We start from the raw sequence: 18,343 nt of genomic DNA, 5'->3' as shown, positions 1-18,343 counted from the left end.
CCAGGCTACTTTACTTGCTGTTTGCTCTGTGTTTCTATCACAATTTCGATTTAGTCAAAAGAGGGATGAACAAAGCCTCTATCATCTATGCCATTTTCCCCCTCCTCACCAGTGTGAATTTTTCCCCTTTATCCTTCACACATTGGTCCTTCCCTTCACTGTGCTAGTCTGTGTATCTGAATTTCAGATTTGTCTAAGACTTGTGCCTGTCATTTATTTCTACCTATTTTCTTCTTGATATTCATATATCCCTGCTGAGTAGGGAATGTGGAACACAGAGTTAGGGCTTGGATATTTCCTGGACCCCCAAAATATGGCATTTATAAATAAAAATATTATTTATAAAAAATGCACATTTTTATTTTAATATACATGAATATTTTCTGTCCATGCCAGAGAGTGAGTATGTATGTTATACAGATGGTTAGAATAGAAATAATTCACCCCAGCTTCACCCTTGGGGCCTCCTCTGTTACCTCCAAACTCTTACCAAATTGGTCTAGGCTAGTTCATAGAGCAAATTCTCTCTTCCACACTTGCTGTTCCAAATTGGCTGCCACAAATCATCATGAACTCCTAATAGTTAGGGATTTTTTTTTCAAAAATCAAGTCAGTATCTCCCTACTGATGGCTGACAGAAGACAAATTTCCATGCCACTTCAAGAGTAGAAACTCAGACAAAAAATAAAAAAATTCCAACCTGCCAGTAAGTTGGGGAATTGAATGCTTGAAGAAAGACCCTGTTCTTTCTCTCTTCTCATGACATGGAAAATGGGACAATAGGATCATCTCTTGAACTCCAAAATGGAAGCTTTATATTAAGAATGGCAGAGGCACCTGCCAACCAAGGTCCCTGGATAACCTCAGAGAGTAGTACTGTCTTCCTGCATTAAGTTGTCTGCCCAGCTCTGGACAGTTACTTACTAAGCCCATGTCCCATCTGGTGTTTCATTAATCTCCACAACATTCCCACCACCACTGATCTCACTGTAAGGTAAGGGTACCGGACTACAATAAAATCGAAATTGCTCATAGACAAATTTTTAAAGACAAAGGGATTATTTCTTGTGGATTCTGAGAAAAATTAATATTTCAATTTTTTAATCAGTTCCAAGAAAATAATACCAAACTATGGTTGACTGAATTGAGCCACAGTAAATATAGTTTAATTGATAGAATGGAATTATTATTTTTTTAATTGAAATATAGGAGCCACTGGCATTCTGCCTTCATTAGACTATATCAAGCCTGGAAATTTGGGTTCTCCAGTTGCCAATTGTTGTTCTAGAAATGAGATCCTAAAATGTTGTGAATTGAGATCTCCAGGAAACAGATTCTGAAATAGAGATTTAAATGCAACAAGTTTATTAAGTAGTGCTCTCAGGATCGACACCTGTGTGAGAATAAAGGAAGCAGACAGAGCAGAAGGAAGAGTTGAAATGTGATGCAGCCTCAACAAAAACCTCAAACTATCTCACAGATGAAAGCGCTGGAGCTGGGAGAGCCCTTCCTAAACATCTTAAATTGAGGTAAGAAGGCCAGTGTTTATAACCTGAAATAAGCAAGTCATTGGAAGCAGTTTGCCCCTGGGCAGAGGGTGTGACTTTGGAGGAGGCAACTCTTTATCAAGGGCAATTCCTGAAAAGGGTCTCAACTGAGAGCTGTCAGCTCAAGACACTCCTGGCAGTCAAGGGAATGAACATGGGTCCCAAAGGGGTACAATCTGAGTTGTGTACCACATCCTCCACTAAATCCAACTTCAAATAGAAGAAAATGTGCCACTGGCCATCAGACCTTTACCTATTAGCTTTATCTAGATTAAGCAGAACTACTAAGAAAAACAGTTTTTATAACTGTTTTCTGACTATCTCCACAGAAATGAACATGCTCTATCATTTCTAGAAATCTGGACACAAAGGCAAAGATATCTTTTATCTCTGGTTAGACTTCACATGCTAGTGTTTTTTGCAAAGTGAGACATGAAAACTTGACATGGAGGATTTGTTAACTTCCACTGACTTGTCCCAACCACAGCATACAGCAGACTTCATGACACTCTCCCAAAGTGACATCATGCTTCTACATGGTCACCACTTGGGATCAGCTGGACTGTGGGGACTTCAAGAGCTGTGTTTCAAAGTCAGGTTATGCATGTTCTTTCAGAATAGAAAGCCAGAATGGAAAAGAAGGATGAGGGATTGAGGATCCTTTCTTGCATACACTTTCACATTCTGCGATGCTCACACATAAAATGCTGCTTTCAGCTCAGGTTTTAAATTGGGAGTATCTAAGAAAATATTTCTAAGTAGTAACCTCTGTAGGCTTAGGAGCTTACTGGAAGTTTTTGTTTGCTTGTTTGTTTTTGTTTTTTGTTTTTTTTTTCAGTCAAGACTCAGATTTTTTATTATTAAATATATTCAGAAATTAAAGTGCTTACATGCATAACACTATTTCAAAGAGTTTAGCTCTATCCTGCAAAAAGAGCTATACTTTTGCTTGGCTCTTTCCAACCTCTGTTCTCTTTCACTTCCCTGTTGGAAGCATTGGAGCTTTCAGCATGTTCTCCTTTACAATTGGCGTTTTCTCACCTACACTTCTCAACTAGAGATGGATGGGTTCTTTGGGTTTTCAGTAGCTAATGGTTTTTGCTTTCCCACATTTGAACTCTTCATTTCCAGGAATGGTCAGTTAGGGCATTTCTGTTCACTGGGAAAATGTGCACCCCATCTTTTGATGCTTCTTCAGACTGTTATGGGATAGTAGCAGGTAGCCTTCAATGTCCACAGAAAAGGAAATGTATGCATCTCTTCACTTGTTAAAATGTTTGCACAAATTACTCCTACAACCTAATGTCACACATAAAAAGTCTTTCTAAGGTGTTTTCAAAATCTTTTGTTCATTAGCTCTTAAGAATCCTGTTTGGTTCTGTATCTCAATGGAGTTGTAAAACTCAACATATTCTTGGGATGTGTGTGAGAGAACGTGCATTACATTCTTAACTGTATGCAAAGTCATTTTCTATCTTTTCTGAAAGAGGTTACAGAAAACCAGAACTAGCTCAAATGGAAACCTCCAGTTTGGGCACCCAATTCAATTTAGTCTATTCTTCTTGATCCCCTATCTAAAGGCATTACTGAAACAGCGTTAAAAGTAATACATATTTATGAAATCAAAATTACAAACTCTCTTCATTAGGAGAAGAGGAGCTTTCGTCCCATGGCTCTGCACAAAGCATCTTTGACCTCCTTATTCCTCAAGCTGTATATGACAGGGTTCAACAGGGGAGTGATGACAGTGTAGGTCACTGAGATGAGTCTGTCCTGCCCTAGGGAACTCTGGGACTTAGGTTTGAGGTAGATGATGGAGGCACAGCCATAGTGGATGACAACCACTGTGAGGTGGGAGGCACAGGTGGCAAAGGTCTTTTTCCGACCCTCAGCTGAAGCAATTTTAAGAATGGTGGAGATGATGAGGACATAAGAGATGAAGACCAGGCCCATGGGTAGAACAAGGACACAGACACTGACAACAAAGTTAATGATTTCATTGACCATGGTGTCTGTGCAGGCCAGCTTCAGCAGGGGTCTCACATCACAGAAAAAGTGAGAGATGACAAAGGCATTACAGAAGGGCAGACCAAACACAGACGTTAGTTGAACTGTGGCTATGCCCAGGCCAATTACCAATGACCCAGATACCAATTGTATACAGGCTTCTTTACTCATGATGACTGAGTACCGTAGGGGGTTGCAGATGGCCATGTAGCGATCATATCCCATGATCATGAGAAGGAAACAGTTATTGATACCAAAGGTGAGATAGAAGAAGAGCTGAGTGGCACAGCCTTGAATAGAAATGGGCTGATGCAGACTCAGGAGATCAGAAAGCATGCGGGGAATAATGGCCACAGTGTAGCAGTTCTCAGAGATGGACAGCATACTCAGGAAAAAGTACATGGGAGTATGGAGGTGATGGTCCAGGCAAATAATAGTAACAATGATGATATTGCCAGTGAAAGTCAGCAGGTACAAAGTTAGAAAGACGACAAAGAAAGTAAGCCTGTATTGCCACCCAAAGCTGGAGAAACCTTCAAAGAGGAACTCAGTCATAGCAGTGGAGTTCGATTTTGACATTGAGGAAGGTCTGGGCCTGAAAGAGCTGGGCAAAGGAAAGAAAGGCATAATGAGTCAACCATAAAAGAGAGTAGGCTGGACCAAGGTTTTCAGTAAAAGGCTGCCCATCCTCTAAGCAATGCCCCAGACCTCAAGATCCATCACTGTTCAGCTGTTGGCTAATTGTTCAGAGTCATCACCTTTGCTCACCCTATTTTTTGGTACTATAGAAATGTTACCTTAGGGTTCTAGCATTGAGGTCAGAGTTAGATCTCAGAGGAAACGTAGAGGCAAATTAAAAGACAGATTTTATAGAAATACCCATCTATTAAAGAAGTGAGTCTAGATCAAAAGAGAAACCCAGAGTTATAGTCCTCCTAAAACACATTTGAATTAGCCTCCTAAAGATCCAATGAGGAACAGTGACCTAGGTGACAGAAAAAAGGTATCTGAGGCTGATATTCTTTCAACACTGTCAAAATGCACTACTAACACAAAATGCCCCATAAGGTTTCTAAAATGACTTTTCCTTCCCAGAACCCTAAATCTTAAACTTTACTTTTCTGTGCCCTGCACTTAAAATCCACCTTGATCACGAAAAGATTAGAAAGGAATCACTTCTACTAGATATTCCTCCTGGAAACCATACACTAAATGTCCTTTAAAATTGTGAAAAATGGTTTGATAAGGCATTGCAGGGGTTTAGCATATCCCTTTGATTCTAGCCGAAGGGAGAAAAGAGGATGTAACAAATTTGAGAATATTCCTTCAAGTAGGGAATAGTTTTTCCTAGTGTGAGAGCAAAGATTAAATTTATTTAATCAGAGGAATGCCAGATGTTCTGTTTTTTACTTCAGTTTTTCATATTCCAAATTGTTTAGGGGATAGAAATGACCCCATCCCATATGAGCTCAGAACTGGAGACTGTACTGAAGCAGATTTAAACTCATCACTTAAATCCATATTAATTTCTGATAAAACCCACCATGTTTAACCATTACCTCCATTCAGAAAGCTGAGAATCATCTCAATTCTCTCCCTTTCCTTTTCTACCCTGAAGACAGTACTTCCTGAAATTATCTCCCCTCTGTTCTGACCATTTCATGCTTTCTACCAACACCCAACTTCTGACCACCATCGTTATCTTCTATGGTGACTGCAGTGGTCTCCTAACTAATCTTCCTCATTTCAGTTGACCTTAGTCCAAGTCCAAGTCTCCTTCCTGAATGTTATCATAACATTCTTTGTAAAAAATCTACTAATGGAGCCTCCTGCATAAATTCCTTCAATAGCCTCTCAAAAATTTAAGCATATTACTTAAATTCATTTGTAAATCCAGTATAGTAGTACTCCAGAGGTGCCATGAGTAAGTATTAAATGAGTTAATGCATTTGAAGAGTTTGACATAACACTTGACACATAGGAAGCCCTTATTAATAGAAGTTGTATTAGTAGTTATTCCTTTTTATTTTCCACAAATGAACAAGTTTAAATATCTAAATGGAGCAAGATAGTGGTAGGTGGGCTTCAGACTAGCATTTTAGGATTTGTAAACAAGCTTGTGATTGTTTCAGCCTTGATTTTGTACATTTTATTATTTCCTTTCCAATTGGTTATATGGACTTTTTTATGCTTTTTTAAAACCTTTCTTGAGGTACATTAACTGCTACATGTATTATTACAACTCAGGTGTGGATTAGGTGAAATAATGTTTTGCTTCTAATTTCATTCTTGAAGATAGCTAACATTTTACTTCTCCTTAAATTAGAGTAACCTATCTAGCTAATATATCTAAGGAAAATCTAAATTGCTTTCCTGGATTATAACTGATAGTTTGAAACTCATCACTATAAAATCACAGTTTTCATCATATTTGCACACTTCAGTTAAAATTCATCCAAGTTATTTTTATAACTTAATTCTACTTTTTTGTTCAGAAGATCTTACCTGTGCCTGTAGCCTAGAATAATTCTGCTTCCTTTCGCCTCCAAACCATTAGTGAGCTCTAAATTGCTAACACCTTAAAAAATTATTCCAGCACCATTATGTGGGAGACTCTAACAGATAGAACAATCAGTAAAAAGGTGTAGAATAGGAGGGGGAAATGAAAAACATTGGCAAATCTAGGGTATAAGAAATGTAGATGAGGAAGAAAAGATGAGAGACAAAATAAGGAGAGTACAGGTGAACAGAAACCTCAAAATTTAATGCCTTTGACTTTGGAGTTTTTACTACCCTTTTCATCTTTCAACTACATGACTCAAAAAAAAAGAAAGTTAAATAAAAGCTATTCCTGTCTCAATCATAGATGAAGGCACTATTTACAACCCCTCCCACCCCCCAGGCAAGATAACTTATGTCATTTTGTTTTCTCATTTTTTGGTTAGTCTCCTGTGAATAATTAAAATATGCTTCAAATCTAAGCAAAACCATATCTTTAGCAATTCAATGTATTGAGTAGTCACAACATATAAGTACTGTGCTAGTATTATGAAAACAAAGATGAACAAGACATGGTCCTTCTCACAGAACTTAGACATTTGAATAGCTTTTATATTAAAGGCCCTTGAAGTCTTATATCTCTCTTAACACTTCTTTACACATCCATATTTCCCAAATCATAGAAATCACAATATGAATTCTCTAGGAGAGGTCATTGCTCCCTTCTATAGATTAATGGCTGTGTGATAACTGAATATATGTTATAACAAACATTCCCCATCCTCACGTATGAGGTAGTGAAACTCACCGTGTAGCCTGTTTCATGCTTGAGAGTCACATCTCCCACTCTGGAAATTTAACTGCCCACAATAGTTGGTATGGATTTTTACTAATAGTTGTAAAATTTTTCCAAGATCTTTGTTAATGCCTTTCTTGAAATTATTTAAAACCCATTAGTCATTTGAGTTTAGACAGCTTTGTAAAAATATTGCTATTTTATCAAATAGTCTACAAATTTTCTTATCTGAGGGTCACTAAAGTCTTATGAGCAGAGCTGTAGTTTAATCAAAATCCCCCCATTGACTGGCAAATCTCTAGATATCACCCAGAATGTGATTTCTAAAGGAACTAGAGGGAAAGGAAATAATATCTATCTCAGTCTTCCAGTGCCAAGACTAGAAGTGAAGGACAGAAAAAGTCACTTTAATCTCCTCTAGATTCTCACAGCCCCTCTTGCTGGAAGAGGGTCCTCTTTGGGTCACAAAGCATTAACTTTGTCTTGAGGTTTTTTAACAAGGTGCAAATTGTCTGCCCCAGACTCTTGAGTCTCTTTCCCCCAAAGAAAACTGACTCCCAAGTGATCAATAGCATAAGACACAACCCAAACAGCAGAGTGCCTGGAGACCTCATTACTCAGGCAACTCATTTCCTAATCCTGAGATTAACATTTTGGAGAGTAGAGTTGCCTTGGCTATTAGGAGTAATCTCTGGGGTGAAAAGGCTAATTTCAAACTTTGTTATTGGTGGGCTATGGCTTTGCTAAGATACTTGACATACTTTCTGTCCATTTCTCTGGCACCAAAGGAGAAGGGTAAAGACCTCTGGAAGAACTCTTCATAAATGGAAGAAGAGAAGCAACAATGCCCAAGAAGGGTTTAGGCATGGACCTTTGCTGCCAGGTACACAGAGAACTGATCTTTAAGATACTCTGACACTTAAAGCCAGTTTAAAGTCTCAGAGTAGAATCATCAATCCAGTCCCTGAATTCGTAAGAACTTTTTTACTTTTAACTGATCTCTCTCATCTCTGTTCTGCTCATCACACACTCTACATAATTTTAGATCCCCCAGCTCAGTTCTATCCAAGGCCTCAGCCTTTACAGATCATCTTTCATGTAAACCTGTCCCTTGATTTATGTGGTATTTTTATGTGAGTTTTTTTAATATGCAGTAAATATTCCCTCTTTTAGGTGGACTTTTTTATACATGGTTTCCATTTCACAAAGTTCTTTCTTTTTCATTTCCATTATTGGTGATTATTCTTTCTAAAAAAAAAAAAAATAGCTTAACTCAGTAGCGTACAAAGAACTATTACTTACTAACACACAATTATTCATGATCTTCCCGTTTATTGGATGGCAAATGAAAAAGCATGGGTGACTACTGATGTTTTCCAGAATTGGTTTTACAAATGTTTTGTTGTAGAAGCTAAAACTTATATGAAGGAAGATGTCTTCCTTTTAAAACACTTTTAATTTTAAATAATGTACCTAGTCATTCACACAATTTAGAACATCCAAATATAAAAGTTGTATATTTGCCACCAATACAACTTTCTTGATCCAACCTTTAGATCAAGGCATTATTTCCACCTTTAAGGTTAATTATATTAAATGGAGTTTTAATATTTTTAATAAACTTGAAGATAATCAATCACTTACAGTTACAGAAGCATGGAACACAATTTTAAGTTGTATTAAGAATATTAGTTTAGCTTTGAGTGATATAAAGCTCTCAATTTTAAATGCCTGCTGGAAAGCAATATGGGTAGAAGTGGTTGTACCAGGGAATATGGTCCCAACAACTGAAGAGGGATTAACTGGCATAAGTAACTTATTAAATAAAGTTGAAAGGTAGAATTAGTTCTCCTCCATCTCTAAAATGATATTATAATGACTATAATATGTAGATATAGCTTCTAAGTCAGTGAATAGTTGAGGGGCCAGGATTCCAGAAAAGGAAAGATATATAGAAATGTTAGCCTGAAACCCACTTTTTTGCAGTTTCCTAGAGAAACTGTAATTTGTCGTCTGTAATCTAAAAATCAGGAAGAAAAAAATCACTCAATAGAAACAGACCTATACACAAATTGCTGTATGAAAGTTTTCAAATACAACTTTAAGATAAATAGATTGTGGCAGATGCACCCAAAGTGATCCTCAGTGAGTCACAAGGATGTAGAACCCTTTCCTCTTGAGTGTGGACAGAACTGTGACTTGCCTCTGCACAACAGAATACAACAAAAATAATGACCCCTGCTTACATTGCATTGTACAAAAAGAATGCACTATATATAAAAGAGCATACTAGACCCCAGGGAGAAGTTCTAGCATATGCGTAATTGGAGTCCAAGATGGATAAGAGAAGTAAAATGCATCAAAAGCAATATGTGAAGACGTAATAGCCGCAAGTTTTCTAAACCTGAGGAAAATGTCAAGATATAGATTCAAGAATCACTCTGAATTTCAAGCAAGATATATGCACATACTCCCATAAACAAAATGCATGTAGGCAAATAGCATAAAATGGCTAAAAATTAAGATGAAAAGAAAAAGTCTTAAAAGTAATTAGAGAAAGATACATTATTTTCAAGGAATAACAATAACACTTTTAACTGACTTCCTAATGGCAATAATGGAAAACAGAATTTAATGGAATGACATCTTCAAAGTGCTGAAAGAAAATAACTGCCAAACTAGAATTCTATAATCAGGGAAAATATCCTTTACTAAGAAAAGCAAAACAAAAAAAGTTGACTAGCATCAAAGAAATATTAAATGGTTCAGCTGACCAGCATCAAAGAAATATTAAATGGTTCTCCCCAGCCCACAGGAAGGTGGGCTGTCCTGAGGAGGTGGGGAGAGAAGCACTGAGCCTGCGGGTGGGAGGGCAACAATGCTGAACTTTTGCATTGCCCTCAACTGCACGTGATAGAGCAAGCAGTCCGTTTTTCAGGTTCCCACAGAATCCAGCCAAAAGCCGGTAGTGGGTGGAAAATTGTAGGAGAGTAGACTTAGAAGATAAAACACCTGGTTAACTAAATAAAAGTTATCGATTACGTGCCAAACATTCTGAGGACTTTATGATCTGTAAAACTATACATTTTGTAGAGACATTAGAAAACTAAAGAATGATTGGGTTATTTTGTTTCTCAAAATTAATTTAAGCTCATACTTGTGAGGTCATTGGGAAAGTTCTTACAGGACAGTTCTTCTAGATAATGAAATTCCAACAATATTGATCTTACCAGTCATTTGAACAATCCACATAACAGACACAAAAAATGAATAAAAGAGTTAAGTGAAGATCAGGACACCGAAAGAGAAAAAAATTGATGAAACTTTTAAACAGGAGCGAAAACAAAGAAATAAACAACAGTAATGCTCAGAACCCCAGTGCAGAAGTGGGTGAAGAACAGGATGAAGATATTTCACATTTAACCCCCAAAGAGAAGGAAAACAAAGAATACTTAAAATCTTTATTTGAAAAATTTGATTCTTATGAGAAAACAAAATGTGTCTGGATGGACATGAAGCTAATGAAATTTCAGAAGGTCTCTTTACTCCTGATAACTTTCAAGCACTGCTGGAGTGCCAGAATAAATTCTGGTGAAGAGGTTCTGAGAAAGTACTTTGAGAAAACAGCAGTCAACACATTGCTCTGTTCAAAAACACAACAGAAACAGGTGCTGCAGATCTGTGAGAGCTGCATTTGGGAAGAAATCCTGAAGGAAGTGAGAGACTCACTTCATTTCTATTATCATTGATGTCATAGTGGACATAGCCGAGAAGAGCACCTGCTGTGTTGGTGAGGTTTGTTGATGAATCGCATAACCTGAGAGAAATTGGGGACTTCCTGCCTTACAAATCTGATGCTGAAATTTTGGCTGTGAAATTTCACACTACGACAACTGAGTAGTGGGGTTAAACATGAAGTATTGTCATGGCCAGGCTTATGTTGCGTCTGGTGGATTTTCTTCCAAAATGTTGCTTCTAGACTTTTAGAGAAATATCCCCAAGCTATCTATACACTCTGCTCTTCTGTGCCTTAAATACATGGTTGTCAAAACCCATGCCTGATATGGAAGTGTCTTTCTGTTGCATTAGGAATAATTGAGGAAGTTTGTTGATTTCTCCATTGATCACCACAACTGCTTTTAGAGCTTGACAATGTAATTTCTGTCCTCTTTCAAAACAGTGAAGAAAGGGGTAAATAACTAAAGGCAATTGCCATTCTCAATGAATAGGCAGGCGTGATGCTTTTGAAATTTTAGTAAACCTCTTACAGGCATTTGTTTTATGTTTAAATTTTATAAATACTGACATTAGTGAATACAGCTGGCCAAGCATTTGTATTCTGTAGTGCAGTAACAGGTTTTGATTTAATTGTTTCATTGTCGTTCACAATGCAGGAGCTCCAGGCCAGTTACCTGCACCTGAGCCTTGGATATTCCGAAAAAACACCAGGAGGGCCAGCAGAGTGAGACATGCCATTAATTACTCACAATACAAGGAGGCTCAACACTTGGTTGGTTGGAGCTTCAGGAAAAAGCAGCCAGCAAAGAGCAGGCATTGTTTTATATATGAGCAGAGGGAAGGGGCGTTGCCTCATCCTGGGGAACAAGAGTCTTCCCCTGAACTGGATGTGCTGCCTAGCTAGTGCTGGGGAGGACTGGACCAACTGTGTACTCAAGAGAAGTAGGGAGATAGAGTCCATGGGAATGGCCAAAGGGACAGATAGTGCCAATGGGAGCAATGGGAAGTGTCCTTGGGGACAAACATAGCCCAGGGAATGCTTTGTTCATTGTCTTCCTTGGGGCTGCTGACCCAGCAGTCCTCTTTGCCTTCCGTGTCCCTGGAGGGCTATGTTGGGATCAACACCACATTGTTCTTTAAAATGTTCTATTTTTTACAAGAGCCTTTGGGAAAAATATTCAGGAGGCAAACCTCTGATATCTTCTTTGTAGCCAGTAGCTTGACTACAGTGCTGCATTCATTAAATGAAGTAATGAAAAATATTGACGTTTATCATGAATTTTGGCTTGAGGAAGCCACCAATTTGGCAACCAGACTTGATATTCAGACAAAGTTCCCTGGGAAATTCCACAGAGCTCAATAAGTTAACCTGGAATCTCAGACCTCTGAGAGTTACTATAAAAAAGCTCTAAGCATTTCAACAGTAGAATATGTTATTCAAGAACTGAAAGATATATTCTCAGAACCACACCTCAAAATTCTTAAATACTTATTTCTGGTATTTAACTGTCATGGAACAGCTCAAATTCAACTCATCAGTGGAGCACCATGCTGATATGTACAGAAGTGACTTACCCAATCCTGACACACTCTCAGCTAAACTGCATTGTTGGAGAATTAAGTGGAAACGCAAAGAGAAAGATATAGAGCTTCTCTCCACCATTTACGAAGACCTCCACCTGCCAGACATCAAGTTTTTCCCTAATGTTTAAACATTGCTAAAGGTCCTCTGTATTCCTCCTATAATGAAGATCAAGAATGAACGCTATAAAAATGGTGAAAATGTCTCAAGCATACATGAGAAATAATTTTACAGACCAAAGGTCAAGTAACTTAGCTTTGCTTAACATAAATTTCGATATAAAACATGATCTGGATTTAATGGACATATTTCTAACTCTGTACAACTAAGTCAAAGCTTCCTACACATAATTCAGAAATTATTCAAAATACCCAAGAAATTTTAAAAATAGGCTTTCTGTTATATCGGATATTTGAAAAGAAATCGGTAAGAAATTTTAAAATATCTTATAGAAAAGCTGTAAGGTGTATGTAGGCCACTGAATATCTTGACCTAGAGTCCTCCCATTGAGTACATTAACTGTTGAAAATCTGCCTGTTTAATGGCCCCTGTTTGAACTCCTCCTTTGGAGACCTAACTTCTTCCAAAAGATCACACTACTGCATGATCTCTGCTAATGGCACTTTAGAATTGTTTTAGTTATTTTAGACATAACATTTATTATCACTGTAGATTCAGTTGTCAGGTATTGAATTATAAGTTTTTTGAAGAAATAAATTTTGAGGAGGTGTGGAAAGAAAATATATATTTTATAAAATGTTACAATGAATCCCATGACTAATATATGAATAGCAGAAGTTTTAAGTATGCTGTTAAAAATCTGTAATGGACAGCTAAGGGAATTACTAGACAGTGAAAGAAACATGTGAGCTTGCCAAATAAGAATTTCATTGTAAATTTTGTCTCAGTTATGTTAAAGAAACAAGTTATAGTTAAAGTTTGAATGGAAGAGCCTGCCATGTTGTTCCACATCTGGTTGTTGCTGTTTACATTCCTTTGTTAAGCCTATATCTTCATAAGCTTTTTTTATGTATTGAACACTTCTGTTTCATGGTCGAAACAGGGTCAACTGATACCGACAACTGATTTGTCTGTTTTATTCTGTCTTTTTCCGTAACTATATCTACTGCCTCATCTTGATTTTTAAGCAAAACCTAGAAAACCTACAAAACTGTGTTTTGTGGTTTATCTAGAAATAATACAGAAAATATTGTTATTTTTGACGAAGAAAATCAATTGTGTATAGTTTATTTCAACCTGAATAAAATGTGAATTTTGTTTAAAAAAAGAAATATGAAATGGACTTCTCCAGTAGAATGAAACTTCATTTAGATGAAAACAAAATGAAAAATAACCAAGATGAATAAAAAATAAAAAAGAGAAATGCATGAGCAAGTATAAATCAATATCATACTTAATATCATTCAATAATAAACTAATGTCTCATGAATTCTAAAATATTTATAAAATTAAAATGCACAAAATAATAATATTAAAATAGGATGGATTAAATTAAGGTTTTATATAGTCTTTGTATGGTCTTTAAAAATGTAAGTCTAAAATAACCATTAAAATGATGTATAAGTAACAAATGGAAAGGAATAATAAAAATACTTGATTACTCCAAAACAAGGCAAAAAGATAAAAGGAAAGGTACACACACAAAATAAAATAAAAATAGAGAAAAAATCATCATGGTATATTTAAGTCAAAATATACCAGTAATTCCATTACATTTAAAATGTAAATTTCATTAAATATAAAACAATAAACCAATTAGTAGACAAAGATTGTCAGACTGGATAGAAAAATAAAATTTGTTTATCACAGACACACCTTAATTATTAGCATATAGAAAGATGGAAAAGAAAAGATTGGGAAAATATATAATGCAAAAACTAATCAAAATAAAGTTATTGTTTTATGTTAATATCAGACAAAGATTTCAATTTTTAAAAATTTATTGAGACCATTTTGTGACCTGATATGGTCTAGCCTGGAGAGTGATCCATAGATACTTGAAAAAAAATATATATTCTGTTTTCTGTGTGTGGAGTTTTCCATAAATGTTAGGTCAAATTGGTTGATAGTGTATTTCAAGTACTCTATATATCCTTACATATTCTACTTATTCTATAAATTACTGAAACTTATTTATTGAACTCTAGCTATAAGCTGAATTGTCAATTTCTCCTTTCAATTATATTGTTTGAGCTTCATGGATCTTGGGGTTCTATCGTCAGATGCATATGCATTTATAATTTTATATCTTTCTAACATATTGACTCATTTATCATAATTAAGTATAACGTGTTGACTTATTTATCATAATTAAAGACAATTCCCTGTCTCTTGTAATGTTCCTTGTCTGAAAGTCTATTTTGTCTCTTAACATAGCCACTTCGGCTCTCTTGTGGCTATTGTTTAAATAGTATATCTATATACAAACTTTCACTTTCATTGTATTTATGTCTTTGATTCTAAAATGTATTTCCTGTAGACAGCTATAGTTTGATTTTGCTTTTTTAAATTCAATCTGACAATTTTTCCCTTTTGATCAGAAGATTTAATGCATTCACTTTTAATGTAATTAATGATATGATTGTACTAATGTCTTCCATTTTGCTCTTTGTTCTCTATGTTTCATGTCCTTTCATTCCACTGTTCTCCTTTTACTGCCTTCTTTCCTGTTAAAAAATATATTTATTGTACCATATTCAATACTTTTATAGGTACTATACTGTATCTATTGATTTTATAAACAAATTTTTTAGCTGTTGTTTTATGCATATTTAAATTATCACAATCTAGTTCAGGTTTATATAATATGACTTCAATAAAGTATAACAACTTTACCCCAATATGACTTCATTTCCTCCTCTCTCTTCTTTGTGATAGTATTATTATATATATTACATCTTCATTTTTATAAATCCAAAAATACAGTATTATAATTATATAACAGTTTTAAACGATGTTTTTTCTAAAGAAATTAAGGGAAAAAATTTAAATGCACACACACACTCTTTTATAATTACTATATATGTTATATAGGTAGCATTTTTGGTTTTCTTCATTCTTTCTTGTTGATATAAGTTACAGTCAATTGTCATTTCCTTTTAGCCTGAAGAACTTCATCCTGTATTTCTTAGCGTAGATTGGCTAACAACGAATTCTCTTTAAAAATCTGTTTATCTGAGTATACCTTTATTTGCCTTCATTTTTGATGGATATTGTTGCTGGAAATAGAATTTTTGTTAAAACATTTTTTCTTTTGGCAATTTGAATGCCATTTCACTATCTTCTGGCTTCAATTTCTTTCTGTTAAGAAGTCAGCTGTCAATCATATTGGTTTTTTTGTACATGGTGAGTCACTTTTCTCTCATTTTCAAGATTTGTCTTTGTGTTCTTTTGTCTTTTTAGCAATTTGACTGTGATGTGTCTAAATATGATTCTCTTTGCATTTGTCTTACTCAAGATTTGTTGAGCTTCTTGAATCTTTTAAGTTAATGTTTTTCATCAAATTTGGAAAGTTTTCAGCCATTATTCATTCAAATATATTTTCTGCTCCTTTATTCCTCTTTTTCTGGGAATCCCATTATACCTATGTTGAAATGTTTGTCCTACCAGTCTCTGAGAGTCTTCATTTTTCTTCATTCTCTTGTTTCTCTGCTCTTCAGACTGGGCAATTTCTATTGATTGATTTTCAAGTTCACTAATTTTTCTTCTGCCATCCCAAATCATCTGTTCATATTGCCATTTTAATTTTTATAGTTTTCAACTCTAGAATTTGCATTTGCTTTTATATATATATATAGTTTCTGTTTCTCTTTTGAGATTCCCTAATTGTGGGATCAGCGCCATCATGTTTTCCTGTTAATTCCTTGAATAGAGTTTCTTTTAATTCTTTGAATATATTTATAACATCTGCTTTCATGACTCTGTTTGCTAAATTCAATATTCAGCCCATTCAGAACCAACTTCTATCTACTAACTGCTTTTTTCCTGGATTTGGATCACATTTTTATGTTTCTTTACATGACTTTTAAGATTTGATCAATAACTGAATATATTGTAGCAACTCTGAAAAAATTATATTTTCAAAAGTTATCTTTGTTCTTGTCTTTTTTAAATAATTTTTTTCAACTTAAATGCAAAACTGCTGTGTATAGATGTTGATGTCTGCTCAGTTTCTCATTTTTTATTACTATTATTTTTTAACTTGGCTTCTCAGGAGTTTCCGTGTGACTACATGGCTTAGTGGTTAGCCAATGATTTAGGGAGAGATTGTATGCAAGCATCTAGAGCCCATTAGGCTCTAACCTCTGCTGATCAACCTGCATGCAGGTTGTGGAATAATTTAAAAGTTCCAACCAATTCTCAGTTCTCACTTGTGTTCGCAGTTCCTTTGCAGCCAAAACAGTGTGAGGAACTTATCTCAACTTTTCTACAGCTCTCTTATTTTTAGGATCTCCCAGTTAAATTCATGGCTTATTTGCTGCTTGCCCAGAACCAAGTCTACAACATCAGAATGACAGAACTGTCTATTTTCTCTATCTATTTCCAAGTGAGCCTGCCGCATCGAACCAGCAAAGCTGCAGAATTTTACCCCACCTCCACTGCAAATATAGACTGACCTCCCTGACACAAAAGCTGCTGGGTTTTACTGCTAACCCTGATCAAATAAAACTAAAGTTTCTACCGAACTGAACTGGGGATCAGAGAGGGGTATGGGAACAAGGATGGGAGCATCCCAAGACAAAAAAGCCACAAACTCTCTATATTTACCTGAAGCTCTAGCAATATTTTTGAGCATAAGTATTTCTTAACTTGTTATCTGCCTTTGGCCAATTTCTGGGGCCCTGAATTTATTGTTTTTGATATATCATTCAGTTTTCTACTTTTCAGAAAGGAATTGTTGGCTTCCTCTAGCCACCATAACTAAAAGTTTTGTCTGCTCTATTTTCTCTCATTGCCTCCTGATCCATGCCTAGTGACATATCCCAGAAGGTCCCTAATTCATAACATCAGGAACCTGAGAAATATGTGTAGAAGTTTATTCTAAATTTGTTAGAGGAGAAAGAAATATAATATTCAGACTGAGCAACATGTATTGATGTGTGCACTTAAACAGAGATTCTGGACTTACTGTACCTATTCAAGGAGATGAGAGTAGCTCTCATTGTCTGCTCAGTTGGTTAATTATAATATGGACTTGGGAGTGGGAAATTTAATAGTGTCTGTTCTTTATAGGCTATGGTCGAAGATGTGAGATGGTGCCATTTAATGGCTCACTGATTTCAATAAGGAGAATGAGAGCCCAATGAGTCAGATATAAAGAGTATATGTGGTTACTGAAATGAGTAACAGTAGTAATCAGATTTGCTTGCTTTCAGAGATCTTCAGTGTATCTAATTGATCATGGTGTTACTAAGACTGAAACAGAATGGAAACTGGATCTATATAATAGTAATGATACATTTTTAAAATCTCCAGGTCTGGTGAACATAAACGTGACTTGAGTCACCATAATGAAGCATCATGGTCCCTCACCCAGTTCCCAGACTAAAGCCAGTTCACATTCTTAGAACCCCCTAGAATGGCCCTATCCCTTTGATGATGCATCCTATAGCATTGCACTCTCTCTCTCTCTTTCTCCAGAGAGAACTGGAGAAAATGAACTGGAGAAGAGCAAGTTTAGAAGCAGAAAGTTCTGCTGCAGTTCTCCAGTGGAAACCTGATAAGATCTGGAACTAACCTGGTGGACATGAAGATGATTTTGATTTGTTGGGACATATAAAACCAATTCACAATAGGCATCTAGAACATATGATCTAATGACTCACCTTGACCAGGACTCACAAGTGATTCAGAAGTCATGTCTCAGAAGAATGCTTATCTGGAGAAAAGTTTTTTGTTTTTTTTTTTTTAACAGAAATCTGAGAATCTGAGGATTCTGCACTGTGATCTCCCTTTTGAGTCATGACAGAATCCTGAATTAATTAACCATAATGAAGAATCATCACATCCTCTCACCCATGTCTCTGACTAGAGCTCTTAAATGAAGATATGGTCATGTTCCCTTGAGGACATACTCTGTGACATTGCCACATATACATATTATAAACATATTATAAATCTCAATCTCTGTAAAAAATTGACTCTCTTTGAGTA

General features: G+C 35.8%; 1 protein-coding gene and 1 pseudogene across 1 annotated transcript in view; one reads left to right on the top strand and one right to left on the bottom strand.

Annotated features, from left to right (window-relative positions):
* Window positions 1–3,191: 3,191 nt before the first annotated feature.
* LOC102894700 (olfactory receptor 10J3) overlaps window positions 3,192–18,343 on the bottom strand; it is a 168,586-nt gene continuing 153,434 nt past the window's right edge. Inside the window, 1 exon segment of the mRNA XM_006922926.2 lies at window positions 3,192–4,135. Within this exon segment, the coding sequence (XP_006922988.2) occupies window positions 3,192–4,135 (944 nt within the window).
* LOC102894441 overlaps window positions 10,362–18,343 on the top strand; it is a 25,206-nt pseudogene continuing 17,224 nt past the window's right edge.

This window comes from Pteropus alecto, unplaced genomic scaffold (genome assembly GCF_000325575.1).
Source record: "Pteropus alecto unplaced genomic scaffold, ASM32557v1 scaffold359, whole genome shotgun sequence".
NCBI lineage: Eukaryota > Metazoa > Chordata > Mammalia > Chiroptera > Pteropodidae > Pteropus > Pteropus alecto.
The sequence above is the reverse complement of the archived record's forward strand: the minus strand, read 5'-3'. Positions and strand labels throughout refer to the sequence as shown.